Source organism: Ahaetulla prasina, chromosome 5 (genome assembly GCF_028640845.1).
Source record: "Ahaetulla prasina isolate Xishuangbanna chromosome 5, ASM2864084v1, whole genome shotgun sequence".
In the NCBI taxonomy this organism is placed as follows: domain Eukaryota; kingdom Metazoa; phylum Chordata; class Lepidosauria; order Squamata; family Colubridae; genus Ahaetulla; species Ahaetulla prasina.
In genome coordinates this window covers 81,117,922-81,133,085 of record NC_080543.1, presented here as the reverse complement: position 1 = coordinate 81,133,085, position 15,164 = coordinate 81,117,922, and the positions used below count along the sequence as shown (strand labels likewise).

Genomic DNA, 15,164 nt, shown 5'->3' with positions numbered 1-15,164 from the left:
TCTGTTTAAGGCAGGAGATTAAAGAGTCTGGCTTTACTTTTGATCAATAATAAAGCTGAGTATCAGTAGCCTTGGTGAGTATGTTCATATTCAGAGTTTCATTGGATTAATTCAGATTCTGAGTTGCACAAACCTAACAGAACTGTTTTGAATGCAATCCACCCTGGTAGTATTTTTATTAGAGAATACCATAGGAATTGTTCAAATAGCAAAATAAACATTGGATATTAACTGGTGCCTTCACTAGCTAGACATATATTTCAAGTGGCATTTTTTTCATGTGAAAACTCCAAACCCATTTGGAGAAAGAAAAGCATAGTTCTTTTACTATTTAAATCTTCTCTTTTCCTATCTTCCTTTCTTTAAAAAGCAACCAAAATAAGGCTACAACTAAATAACCACATGGTTAGTATCTACATCCTGCAACGGTGCAAAAAAGACGTTTATCCTCATCTCCTTGAAGCTAGGAACAATACGCCTTCTGGCTACTCATTAGGTGCGTGGAAATACGAGAAACACCAGAAGCACGAGGCAGAATCGTGCGATCCGATTCTGAAACGCCGGCAGGAGCGGTGCTTTCCTCCTGCGCTCGCTGGGAACACATTTAAACGCGGAGAAAAGGGAAGCGTTGCACATTCGCACTGTTGCCCCCTCGCGTCGAAGGCAAGCGCAGCAACCACGCCGGGGAGGGCGACGGTCGCCTCTCGGGATCCGCAGGGGGGCAGGCGAGAGCCACTTGGCTGTCACTCTGGGCAAAGGGCTCGTCTGCCCGCCAGCGTCGAAGAAGGGCAAGACGCCGAATCCTGAAGGAGACTCCGTCTCCGGCCTTGCTCCAGTAGCTTACGGCCGGCGGGGACCCGGCACACTCCATGCGCAAGATGCTGGCCGCCCTCTCCCGCCTACTGCAAGGTACGGCCGCCTCAAGACCGGTGAGTATCCCGGGGACAGGAAGCGTCGGCAGTGGCCACCGCTCGCAGGCACCCGGTTCCCTGTGGCTGGAGCCCCCTGGGATAGCCCTTGCCCGAGTGCGTGGGATTCACACGATCCTGGGTGGGCGCCTTGCATAAGCGCGCGAAAAGCGGCTCCGTTCTCCTGCCACTGTCGGTACCACCTCTGGCCTTGGTTGTATCCCGTCGCCACCCAAGCGGCCTGAGACACTTTGCCTACTGGGGCTTTCATAAGAAAAGAGAAAGAAAGCAAGGCCCGGCTGGGGCCGCGACTGGCTTGGTGTGGACCCAATTGTAACTTTTCTACTGTACATTCCCCCTTTCCATGTCCCATTACTGATAAAAAAGCTTGCACTGAAAGCCAAATCTGGCCCTAGGTTCTGACCAGGGGTGAAATCTCGGTTTTTTTTGCTACTGGTTCTGTGGGCGTGGCTTGGTGGCCATGTGACTGGATGGGCGTGGCCAACTTGACGTCACAGCATTCTGACACAGAAGCACATTCTGTCTTTCACAGAATGTCACAGAAGCCATGAGCTGCACAAAAGCACATTCTTTTTTTTATTATTATTTATTTACATTTATATCCCGCCCTTCTCCGAAGACTCAGGGCGGCTTACAGTGTGTAAGGCAATGGTCTCATTCTATTTGTATATTTACAAAGTCAACTTATTGCCCCCCCAACAATCTGGGTCCTCATTTTACCTACCTTATAAAGGATGGAAGGCTTAGTCAACCTTGGACCTGGTGGAATTCGAGCCTGCAGTAATTGCAGGCTGCTGTGTTTTAATAACAGGCTATCTTACAGCCTGAGCCATCACGGTCCTTCATTCTGCCTTTCTGAAGCTCCCAACACTTTGCGTTTCCTTCTGGCTGACTGCCCAAGCGAACCTCGGAGTCTTCTCTTGCCCTGCTCTTCATCCCTGAGGGCCGCACATCCCCCCTCCCCCGCCAATCCTCTGTAAAACCCACCCACCCTGTTTCTTCCCCCTTGCAGGGCGATCCAAAGAGGGGAAGGCAGAAAAAGCCGCCTTCCATCCAGACCTTCTCCTGCAGCCAAACGTGGCGAGCTGTGCGTGCCCTTTCCTCAAATGGGCTGTGCATAGGGCACTTGGAGAGAGCGCGAGTAGTAGAGCTCTCAACCTCTGTTTTTGTGTATGTGTGAAAGAGAGAGGGAGCAATCTGAAGGCGAGGCACCCAATCTTCTGGCAGCGGCAGGGGCGACTTCTGAGCAGCCCTGAGTCAGCCAGCTCTACCTGACCTACTCCCTGAGTCTCACCATTCTCCTTGCCCCCCCTACCCCATTCATTTTGGAACCCCGAGAGATGGCATGCCAAAAATAGGAGACTCAGGGGATTTTTAACTAACTGTTTTAATCGGCTTTTTAAGGGGAGTTTATAGAGTTTCGCGCCATCTACCTAAGATGGCGCCGACGGCTGCTTCCGTGAAATGCTCTCTAATTGTTTCTTTATTTCTAATTGTTCTCTGTGACTCACTACGGATTTCCTACTCACGAGACCATCTGCTAAAAATTAAGGAACATTTCTTTAAGGAGCAGCTTTCTTTAATCTCACCCCCGCCTGTCTTTACAAACACGGAGGAGATTCTAACACAGGAGGAGGCAATTCCCACGGAGCCATGGATTACTAAAAAAACCAAACAACGGAAATGAAGGAAACGAGGTAAACGATCTGGGATCTTAATCAAGCTAAGAACTCGCACTAAAACTCCTCTGCCTTCAATTTTCCTAACAAATATACGCTCACTTGCAAATAAGATGGATGAAATACTCCTCTTAAACAAATACTATTCTGATTTTCGCAATTCAGCAGTCCTATGCTTCTCTGAAACCTGGTTAAATGAATCAATTGAAAATAGCAGCCTGAACATTCCAGGATTTCAAATTGAACGATCAGACAGGATTCCAGAAACATCTGGTAAAAAGAAAGGAGGAGGCTTATGCCTATATATTAATTCAACCTGGTGTCAAGATTTTAACATAATTTACAAATTCTGTGACAACAATTTAGAGACTCTAATTATCAACTGCAAACCTTACTATTCGCCTCGTGAATTTTCCTCATTTCTTCTAATTGCTGTTTATGTCCCACCACAAGCCTGTGTAAACGAGGCATTACGAACTCTAGCTGACCAAATCATGGAGGCTGAAGCCAAACACCCTGATTCACTGGCCATTGTTTTGGGAGATCTAAACAAGGCAAACTTAAGGAAAGAACTACCAAAATACTTTCAGCATGTCAATTGTCCCACCAGAGGCAAGAATACTCTAGACCACTGCTACACAACACTAAAAGATGCCTATCGGTCTTTACCACGTGCAGCTGTAGGACACTCTGATCATTGCATGATTCACCTTGTACCTGCTTACAGGCAAAGACTTAAAGCCATAAAACCAATAATTAAATCAGTGAAAACCTGGACGGAGGAATCAGAATTAAAGCTACAGGCATGTTTTGACTGCACTGATTGGAATATTTTAAAGATACCTCTGCAGACCTGGATGAACTCACAGATACTGTAACATCATATGTCAGCTTCTGTGAAGACCTATGTGTACCTACAAGGAACTTGCGAATACACAGTAATAACAAACCTTGGTTTACACCTAAACTTAAGCAGCTACGACATTCCAAAGAGGAAGCCTACAGAAAAGGTGATAAAATGCTGTACAATCAGGCCAGAAATGCACTAACAAGGGAGATAAGAGCAGCAAAAAGAAGCTACTCTGAAAAGCTAAAGAATCAATTTTCAGCAAATGAACCAGCAAACATGTGGAAAACTCTTAAAAATATCACCGGCTATGGCAAACCTCCTTCCCAGGCTGAAGGTAATCAACAACTGGCAGATGACCTGAATGAGTTTTACTGCAGGTTTGAAAGGAAACTACAGCCACCTGTCTCCACAACCCCCATCTCAGACACACCAACAACAGCCAAGCCTCCTACAACTGACTCCATTTCATTGGGTTCACAACCCCTAGTGATCACAGAAAAGGAAGTGCAGGACCTATTTCACAGACAAAAGCCAGGAAAAGCTCCAGGCCCAGACAAGATAACTCCTTCTTGCTTAAAAGTCTGTGCTGACCAATTGGCCCCCATCTTCACCCATATTTTCAATAAATCACTAGAGATGTGCTATGTTCCTTCTTGCTTCAAACGCTCTACCATCATCCCAGTGCCGAAGAAGCCCACCATCAAGGAACTGAATGACTACAGACCAGTTGCTCTAACATCTGTAGTCATGAAAACCTTTGAAAGGCTAGTGCTTTCCTACCTGAAAACCATCACGAATCCGCTCTTAGACCCCTTGCAATTTGCATACCGAGCAAATAGATCAACAGATGATGCTGTTAATATGGCTCTGCACTACATCCTACAACATCTTGAGTCTCCAAAGACCTATGCAAGGGTCCTTTTTGTAGACTTTAGTTCAGCATTCAATACCATCATTCCAGACATTCTTCTAACTAAGCTAAACCAGCTACAGGTACCGGAACAGACTTGTAAGTGGATCACAAGCTTCCTAACAAACAGGAAGCAGCAGGTGAAGCTAAGCAAGATCACATCAAATACCTGTACAATTAGCACAGGGGGCCCCCAAGGCTGTGTGCTCTCCCCACTTCTCTTCTCTCTGTATACCAATGACTGCATCTCCAATGATCCATTTGTTAAGCTACTGAAGTTCGCAGATGACACAACAGTGATTGGTCTCATTCGAGACAATGACGAATCCGCATATAGATGAGAGGTCGAACGACTAGCCTTGTGGTGCAACCAAAACAATCTGGAACTGAACACACTCAAAACCGTAGAAATGGTGGTAGACTTTAGGAAAAACCCTTCCATACTTCCACTTCTCACAATACTTGACAACACAGTATCAACAGTAGAAACCTTCAAATTTCTGGGTTCTATCATATTGCAAGATCTCAAATGGACAGCTAACATCAAAAACATCATTAAAAAAGGACAACAAAGAATGTTCTTTCTGCGCCAACTCAGTAAGCTCAAACTGCCCAAGGAGCTGCTGATCCAATTCTACAGAGGAATTATTGAGTCTGTCATTTGCACCTCTATAACTGTCTGGTTTGGTTCTGCAACCCAACAAGAAAGACACAGGACCTGTATACTGCACGAATCAAGAAGAGGGCCGTGAAAATATTTGCAGATCCCTCGCATCCTGGACATAAACTGTTTCAACTCCTACCCTCAAAACGACGCTATAGAGCACTGCACACCAGAACAACTAGACACAAGAACAGTTTTTTCCTGAAGGCCATCACTCTGCTAAACAAATAATTCCCTCAACACTGTCAGACTATTTACTGAATCTGCACTACTATTAATTGTTTCATAGTTCCCATCACCAATCTCTTTCCACTTATGACTGTGTGACTATAACTTGTTGCTGGCAATCCTTATGATTTATATTGATATATTGATATCAATTGTGTTGTAAATGTTGTACCTTGATGAACGTATCTTTTCTTTTATGTACACTGAGAGCATATGCACCAAGACAAATTCCTTGTGTGTCCAATCACACTTGGCCAATAAAATTCTATTCTATTCTAAAAAAAAAAAAAAAAAAGGGGGGAGTTTTAATGGGAATTTTAAGGGGAGGGTGGGAACTGACGGGTTTGGGTTGGGGGGGATGGGGGGGAGGGTGGGGAACCCGTCGGGGAGGGTATGTCCAGTCCCAGCGCGTGCTCACGACATTATTTCAGTTGGTCCGAAGACAGGGGGGGGAGGGGATTGTGCAGAGCAGAGAGTGTTTTTCCATCTGTACGGTAAGTGGGAGAGGCAGATATGGCGGAGGCAGGGGGCCGTATCGATCTTTGGGAGCACGTGCTCGATGTTTAAAAGCGATCACGTGCTCCAGCCCCCCAGTCCTTACTCGTTCCCCGGATGGTCAAGACCCTCAGAGTTTGGGTCTTCGGCTGATGCTTTGCAATGCCCGGTCCGTGGTTAATAAGGCTCCCCTGATTTGTGATCTTATTCAGAGGGAGTCCGCGGACTTTATGGGCATTACGGAGACCTGGTTGGGCACAGAAGGGGGTGTACCCCTGGTTGAACTGTGCCCTCCGGGTTTCTGGGCATTTCATCAGCCGAGGGCCCAAGGTAGGGGTGGGGGGGTGGCAGTTGTGATTAAAGAAAGTCTGGAGCCGAGGGAGTCCACTGTTCCTCAGATAGCTGGTTGTGAATCCCTCCTTGTGAAGTTGGGCCATCGGAATCAGATGGGACTGTTGATCACGTACCTGGCTCCTTGCTGCGTGACTACAGCCCTACCTGAGCTACTAGAGGTGCTTGCTGGCGTGGCGGTTGAGATTCCCAGACTTATGGTCTTGGGGGATTTCAACTTGCCATTGGCCGGCTTGTCATCAATGGTGGTTCAGGAGTTCCAGGCCTCCATGACGGCCTTGGACCTGATTCAAGTAACTGATGGCCCTACACACAGCGGGGGAGGCGCGCTGGACTTGATTTTTATCTCTGGTCAGTGGGTTAATGATCTGGTTTTAGGAGATATAGTGAAGGAATCGGTGTCATGGTCAGATCATTTTCTTCTTCGCCTAGACTTTCAGACCGCCGCCCACCGCCGCAGGGAGATGGAACCAATGCGTTGGTTCCGTCCCAGGCACCTGATGGACCCGGAGAGGTTCCTGACGGAGCTTGGGCCGTTCCCTGAGGATCTTACCCACAGCACGACTGAAGAACTGGTTGCAGCCTGGGAACAGGCCGCGGCTGGGGCTTTGGACCGTGTCCTGCCTTTGCGGCCTCTGACCCGGCGTAGATCTCAATTGGCTCCCTGGTTCTCCGAGGAGCTGAGAGAGATGAAACGCCGGAGAAGACACCTAGAGAGCACCTGGAGGTCCAGCCGTTCCGAGGCTGATCGGACACTAGTGAGGTCTTTTACTAAGACCTACCTTGTGGCAATGAAGGAGGCGAAACGTTCTTACGTTTCCACCCTCATTGCATCGGCAGATAACCGCCCGGCCGCCTTGTTTCGGGTGACCCGTTCCCTCCTTCATCAAGAGGGACGGGATGACCCCTTACAGGGACGAGCTGAGGAGTTTAACGGTTATCTATACGATAAAATCGTTCAGCTTCGGGATACTTTGGACCAAGATTGCGGCGATCCAACCGGGATGACAGAGACACGTCTTGCTGATGTTATTTGGGATGAGTTTGATTCTGTGGCTCTCGAGGACGTGGACAGGTTGCTGGGGAGGTTGCATGCAACTACATGTTTACTGGACCCGTGTCCTTCCTGGTTAGTGCTGGCTGCTCAGGAAGTGACACGAGGCTGGCTCCAGGGGATTATAAATGCTTCTTTGGTGGAAGGGGTTTTCCCCGCCGCCTTGAAAGAGGCGGTGGTGAGACCCCTCCTCAAAAAGCCTTCCCTGGACCCAGCTATTTTGGGAAATTATCGTCCAGTCTCCAACCTTCGCTTTGTGGCGAAGGTTGTAGAGAGTGTGGTTGCATGGCAGCTCCCCCAGCACCTGGAGGTCTATCTAGACCCGTTCCAGTCCGGCTTCCGACCCGGTTATAGCACAGAGACGGCTTTGGTCGCGTTGGTGGATGACCTCTGGAGGGCCAGGGACAGGGGTTGCTCCTCTGCCTTGGTCCTATTAGATCTCTCAGCGGCTTTTGATACCATCGACCATGGTATCCTGCTGCGCTGGTTGGAGGGATTGGGAGTAGGGGGCACCGTTTATCGGTGGTTCTCCTCCTATCTCTGACCGGTCGCAGACGGTGTTGACAGGGGGGCAGAGGTCGTCCTCGAGGCACCTCACTTGTGGGGTGCCTCAGGGGTCGATTCTCTCGCCTACCCTGTTCAACATCTATATGAAGCCGCTGGGTGAGGTCATCAGTGGTTTCGGGGTGAGTTATCACCTGTACGCTGATGATACTCAGCTGTACCTTTCCACCCCGGACCACTCCAACAAAGTGGTTGAAGTGCTGTCCCGGTGCTTGGAAGCTGTACGGGTCTGGATGGGGAGGAACAGACTCAAGCTCAATCCCTCCAAGACGGAGTGGCTGTGGATGCCGGCTTCCCAGTACAATCAGCTGCATCCGCGGCTGATTGTTGGGGGCGAGTTAGTGGCCCCAAAGGAGGTGGTTCGCAACTTGGGCGTCCTCCTGGATGGACAGCTGTCCTTTGATGAACATCTGGCGGCCGTCTCCAGGAGGGCCTTTTACCAAGTTCGCTTGGTCCGCCAGTTGCGTCCCTTCCTTGACCGGGATGCCTTATGCACGGTCACTCACGCTCTGGTTACATCTAGGTTGGATTACTGCAATGCTCTCTACATGGGGCTGCCCTTGAGGTGCACCCGGAGGCTACAGTTAGTCCAGAATGCGGCTGCGCGAGTGGTAACGGGAGCTGCTCGTGGCTCCCACGTAACACCACTACTCCGTAGCCTGCACTGGCTTCCTGTGGTTTTTCGGGTGCGCTTCAAGATTTTGGTTACCACCTTTAAAGCGCTCCATGGCTTAGGACCCGGATACTTACGAGACCGCCTGCTGTTACCTTATGCCTCCCACCGACCCGTACGCTCTCACAGAGAGGGTCTCCTCAGGGTGCCGTCTGCCAAACAGTGTCGGCTGGCGGCCCCCAGGAGTAGGGCCTTCTCTGTGGGGGCACCGACGCTCTGGAACGAACTTCCCCCTGGCTTACGTCAAGTGCCTGATCTTCGAACCTTCCGTCGTGAGCTAAAAACACACCTATTTATTCAAGCGGGACTGGCATAATAGTGTTAAATTTTAATTCGGGGTTTTATTAATATTTTTAAAATTTTAAAACTAAATTTTAATTATCAGCCTTTTTGTAATTTGCTAGGTTTTAAATGTTTTAATTTGTATATATTTCTTGTTTTATCTTGGCTGTACACCGCCCTGAGTCCTTCGGGAGAAGGGCAGTATAAAAATTTAATAAATAAATAAATAAGCAGCAGCTTCCCTGCTCAGCCCCAACAAGCTATGCATCCATGGAGAGAAACAGAGAAGATCATCACTTGCAAGCAGACAAGCAGAGGTTGCAAGCGTACACCACGCTGTTGGAAAAATGAGAAGCCCTGTTGTCCTGCAGAGCCTGCTGCTGCTTGGGGGGTGGGGGGCAAGGAGAACAGTGAGATTCAAGGAGTAGGTCAGGTGACAACTATAATGAATATGTCTATTGCGAAGGCAGGCAATATGGCAATATGGTAGAGCTTCGGGGAAGGGAGAAAGCTGCTAGCTCCTTCCCTGCAGCTCTGTCATGCTTGCCTGCCTTCCACGTGGGCTTCCGCTTGCCTACCTTTGCAAGCTGGCTGCCAGGACGCCGGGAAGGCAGCATGGAAGGCATGCAAGCATGGCAGGACTGTGGGCCATGGACCAGTTCGGACGTGTGACCAGCCAACCATTGCTCCTGGTTCGGCGAACCAGCCCCAATCTCTGTTACCTATTTGCCCGAGTCGGTCCAAACCGGGAGCATTTCACCCCTGGGTCTGCCTCAGTTTACCTTCCCAATAAGCAACTGAGTCGAAAGATCATTTAAAAGCAGTTTATTAGGGTGCCCTGATAAAGTGGGATCTCTCTATGAAAATAGTTACTAGTTATAGTTAACACAACAAAGAAAATGCAAGATTGGACAGGATAAAAGTAACCTCCCCTTTGCATAGGAAATCAGTTACATGTAGTCAAACATGTTACATATTTGCATTCCATAATATCACACGTGTTCATTAAAATGAGGTCTGACGTCAGAAGGGGTGTAATTGTAAGGAAAAGGTTGTTTGGAGTTCACAAAAGAGATAAACCAGGCCCCAATTTGTACTAAATATACTTTCTTATCGAGCTAGTCTCCAGGTTGTTTATCAGTTTAGTAATGTTAAAAGCTAATAAAACTGAACATCATTTTAAAAGAGAGAAAATCCTGTTCGACATCTACATGAAGCCGCTGGGTGAGGTCATCAGTGGTTTCGGGGTGAGTTATCATCTGTACGCTGATGATACTCAGCTGTACTTTTCCACCCCGAACCACCCCAACGAAGCTGTCGAAGTGCTGTCCCGGTGTCTGGAAGCTGTACGGGTCTGGATGGGGAGAAACAGACTCAAGCTCAATCCCTCCAAGACTGAGTGGCTGTGGATGCCGGCACCCCGGTACAGTCAGCTGCAGCCGCAGCTGGCTGTGGGGGGCGAGTTATTGGCCCCAACGGAGAGGGTGCGCAACTTGGGTGTCCTCTTGGATGGGCGACTGTCGTTTGACGATCATTTGGCGGCCGTCTCCAAGAGGGCCTTCCACCAAGTGCGCTTGGTACGCCAGTTGCGCCCCTTTCTTGACCGGGATGCCTTATGCACGGTCACTCATGCCCTTGTCACTTCCCGCTTGGACTATTGCAATGTTTCTCTACATGGGGCTGCCCTTGAAGTGCACCCGGAGGCTGCAACTAGTCCAGAATGCAGCTGCTGGTAATAGTGGGGCAACTCGTTGCTCCATGTAACACCAATCCTGCGCAGCTTGCACTGGCTTCCTGTGGTCTTTCGGTGCGCTTCAAGATTTTGGTTACCACCTTTAAAGCGCTCCATGGCTTAGGACCCGGGTACTTACGGGACCGCCTGCTGTTACCTTGTGCCTCCCACCGACCCGTACGCTCACACAGAGAGGGCCTTCTCAGGGTGCCGTCCGCCAAGCAATGTCGGCTGGCGGCCCCCAGGGGAAGGGACTTCTCTGTTGGTGGTCCTACGGTCTGGAATGCACTTCCCCCCCGTTTACGTCCATTGCCTGATCTTGGACCTTTCGTGAGCTGAAAATGCACCTATTTATTCAAGCGGGACTGGATTGAAATTTTATTGGGGTATTTATGTTTTAAGATTTTAAATGGTTTTAAAATTTCGGCCACATTATAATATTTCTTTTTAACCTCTTTTTAATGTTTATATATTGAATTTTTACTTGGCTGTACACCGCCCTGAGTCCTCCGGGAGAAGGGCGGTATAAAAATCGAAATAAATAAATAAATAAATAAAAAAATAAAATAAATTAAAATACAAAATAACTATGCTAGTTAACGAACTACAAAACCCATGTCATTTGCCCCTCATACTTGTCTTAGATTGTAAAAAGAATATGTTTTTATTTACAATAAAGTGTTTGCAGTATAATACACTCTGCTTTTCTGTGATTCCCTTTCCTATGATGGGTCCCCCCCTTACATATTTTTCATCTGTGGCCAACCTGAAACATCTCAAGCGGGCCATGTGGCCCCAGGTAAAGAATCGTTACTCTAACTGACTTATTTAATAGACTAAGCAATAGCCTCAATACAGTGTGTGAATGCAAATCAGGAACAAGAGTTTCTAACCTGACTGAGCTCTTTCCCGCTCCATTTGCATGGTAGGATACCAGATGTACATTGTATACACAATTATTAGGCAACTGAGTATTTTGACCATAACATTTTTATGCATATTTTCCCACCCCCAAGCTGTATAAACTTGAATGCTTAGTGGATATAAGTGTATAGGGTGAATTTGTGTAATGAGGGCGGGTGTGGCCTAATGAGATGAACACCCTATGTCGAGGTGTGCGTACTTATTAGGCAGCTTCTTTTCCACAGGCAAAATGGGCCAAAAAAGAGATTTAACTGACTCTGAAAAGTCAAAAATTGTAAAAAGTCAGAGGAATGTAGCACTCTTGAAATTGCTAAGATATCGGGTCGTGATCACAGAAACATCAAACATTTTATTGCAAATAGTCAGCAGGGTCGCAAGAAACGTGTTGAGAAAAAATGACGCATATTAACTGCCAAAGATTTGAGAAGAATCAAATGTGAAGCTACCAGGAACCCATTATCTTCCAGTGCTGTCAAATTCCAGAACTGCAACTTACCTGGAGAGCCCAGAGGTACAAAGGTGTTCAATGTTCAGAGACATGGCCAAAGTAAGGAAGGCTGAAACCCGACCACCACTGAAGACACATAAATTGAAATGGCAAGACTGGGCCAAGAAATATCTGATGACAGATTTTTAAAGGATTTTATGGACTGATGAGATGAAGTGACTCTTGATGGACCAGATGGATGGACCCGTGTTTGGATCAGTAACGGGCACAGAGCCCCACTTCAACATAGATGCCAGCATCTAGGTGGGGTACTGATATGGGCTGGTATTATTACAGATGAGCTAGTTGGACCTTTTCAGGTTGAAGATGGACTCAAAATCAACTCCCAAACCTACTGCCAGTTTTTAGAAGACACTTTCTTCAAGCAGTGGTACAGGAAAAAGTCAGCGTCTTTCAAGAAGACCATGATTTTTATGCAGGATAAATGCTTCATTGCAGCATCAAGTACTTCACTGCATGGCTAGCCAGTAAAGGTCTTAAAGATGAAAGAATAATGACATGGCCCTCTTCCTCACCTGACCTAAACCCTATGCTCTCGAATGATTTTATTTATTCCTTTATTTCTAATTGTTCTCTGCGACTCACAATGGATTTCTTACTCACGAGATCATCTACTCACGAGATCATCTACTAAGAATTAAGCAACATTTCTTTAAGGAGCAGCTTTCTGTGATCTCACACCCACCCACCCACCCCCGTTTTACAAATGCGGATGAGACTGGAAGAACAAAGGAAGAGGCAATTCCCCTGGACCCATGGATTATCAAAAAAACAAAACGAAGGCGCAAACGGCTGGGATCTTAAACAAATTAAAAAAGAAAGGAAATAAAACCCCTCTGCCTTCAATTTTCCTAACTAATGTACATTCACTTGCAAATAAGATGGATGAAATACTCCTCTTAAACAAATACTATTCTGATTTTCGCAAATCAGCAGTCCTATGCTTCTCTGAAACCTGGTTAAATGAATCAATTGAAGATAATAGTCTGCATATTCCAGGTTTTCAGATAATACAATCAAACAGGAATTCAGAAGCATCTGGTAAAATGAAGGGTGGAGGTTTATGCCTATATATTAATATCAGCTGGTGTCAAGATTTATTTGTAATTTACAAATTCTGCGACAACTATTTAGAGACTTTAATTATCAACTGCAAACCATACTATTCGCCTCGTGAATTTTCCTCATTTCTTCTAATTGCTGTTTATGTACCATCTCAAGCCTGTGTAAACAAGGCATTACGAACTCTAGCTGACCAAATCATGGAGGCTGAGGTCAAATTCCCTGATTCACTGGCCATTATTTTGGGAGATCTAAACAAAACAAACTTAAGGAAAGAGCTACCAAAATACTTTCAGCATGTCAATTGTCCCACTAGAGGCAATAATATGTTAGACCATTGCTACACAACACTAAAAGATGATTATCGGTCTTTACCACGTGCAGCTATAGGATACTCTGATCATTGCATGATTCACCTTGTACCTGCTTACAGGCAAAGACTTAAAACCACAAAACCAACAATTAAAATTAAAATTAAAGCTGCAGGCATGTTTTGACTGCACTGATTGGAACATTTTTGAAGATACCTCCGCAGACCTGAATGAACTCACAGATACTGTAACATATGTCAGCTTCTGTGAAGACCTATGTATACCGACAAAGAACTTGCGAATATACAGTAACAACAAACCTTGGTTCACACCTAAACTTAAGCAGCTACGTCATTCAAAAGAGGAAGCATACAGGAAAGGTGATAAAATGCTATACAATCAGGCCAGAAATGTACTAACAAGGGAGATCAGAGCAGCAAAAAGAAACTACTCTGAAAAGCTAAAGAATCAGTTTTCAGCAAATGAACCAGCAAACATGTGGAAAACTCTTAAAAATATCACCAGCTATGGCAAACCTCCTTCCCAGGCTGAAGGTAATCAACAACTGGCAGATGACCTGAATGAGTTTTACTGCAGGTTTGAAAGGAAACTACAGCCACCTATCTCCACAACCCCCATCTCAGACACACCAACAACAGCCAAGCCTCCTACAACTGACCCCATTTCATTGGGTTCACAACCCCTAGTGATCACAGAAAAGGAAGTGCAGGACCTATTTCACAGACAAAAGCCAGGAAAAGCTCCAGGCCCAGACGAGATAACTCCTTCTTGCTTAAAAGTCTGTACTGCCAATTGGCCCCCATCTTCATCCATATCTTCAAAAAATCACCAGAGATGTGCTTTGTTCCTTCTTGCTTCAAACGTTCTACCATCATCCCAGTGCCGAAGAAGCCCACCATCAAGGAACTGAATGACTACAGACCAGTTGCTTTAACATCTGTAGTCATGAAAGCCTTTGAAAGGCTAGTGCTTTCCTACTTGAAAACCATCACAGATTCGCTGTTAGATCCCTTGCAATTTGCATACCGAGCAAATAGATCAGTAGATGATGCTGTTAATATGGCTCTGCTCTACATCTCACAACATCTTGAATTTCCAAAGACCTATGTAAGGGTCCTCTTTGTAGACTTTAGTTCAGCATTCAATACCATCATTCCAGACACTCTTCTAACTAAGCTAAACCAGCTACAAGTACCGGAACAGACTTGTAAGTGGATCACAAGCTTCCTAACAAACAGGAAGCAGCAGGTAAAGCTAAGCGGGATCACTTCAGATACCTCTACAATTAGCACAGGGCCCCCCCAAGGCTGTGTGCTCTCCCCACTTCTCTTCTCTGTGTATATCAATGACTGCATCTCTAACGATCCATCTGTTAAACTACTGAAGTTCACAGATGACACAACAGTGATTGGTCTCTTTTTTTTTATTGAAAAAGTTTTACAACAACAATTAAATTTTCCCCCGCCCCCTTCCCCTCCCTCCAAAACCCCCCTCCCCCCCGAACTTCCCGGAGCAAACATAAGGTATAGTTCATTAAACAAACAGTCATACATTAAATTTTTAAAATCTAACACAATTATAATCCTTCTCTCCCACATAACCTGACTTCTTCCATTAAAATCAAAAACAACATCCTTCATTCAAAGGCAATCCGAAATTTCTTAATCTGATATCTATTTTGAATATAATCAATCCAGTTCTTCCATTCATTTAAATATTTTTCTTGAGTACTGTCTTTCAAGAAGGCTGAGATTTTAGCCATCTCAGCCAAATTGGAAACTTTCAATATCCATTCTTCTATTGTGGGTAATACTTTTTTCTTCCAATATTGTCCAATCAACAGTCTTGCTGCTGTTATTAAGTTCAAAATCAACTTAGTCTCAATCACTGTACAGTCCGTTGTTATTCCCAAAAGAAAAAATTGCGG

General features: G+C 46.2%; 1 protein-coding gene across 8 annotated transcripts in view; it reads left to right on the top strand.

Annotated features, from left to right (window-relative positions):
* Window positions 1-743: 743 nt before the first annotated feature.
* The window catches only part of PDHA1 (pyruvate dehydrogenase E1 subunit alpha 1), a 67,075-nt gene continuing 52,654 nt past the window's right edge, over window positions 744-15,164 (top strand). For 3 of the 8 annotated variants that reach the window (XM_058185835.1, XM_058185841.1, XM_058185834.1), the window contains exon 1: window positions 744-929. In XM_058185835.1, coding sequence (XP_058041818.1) covers window positions 870-929 — 60 coding nt within the window. In that variant the 5' untranslated portion in view covers window positions 744-869. The remainder of the gene's footprint in view (window positions 930-15,164) is intronic. The other 5 variants (XM_058185836.1, XM_058185838.1, XM_058185837.1 and 2 more) reach the window with 2 other exon arrangements.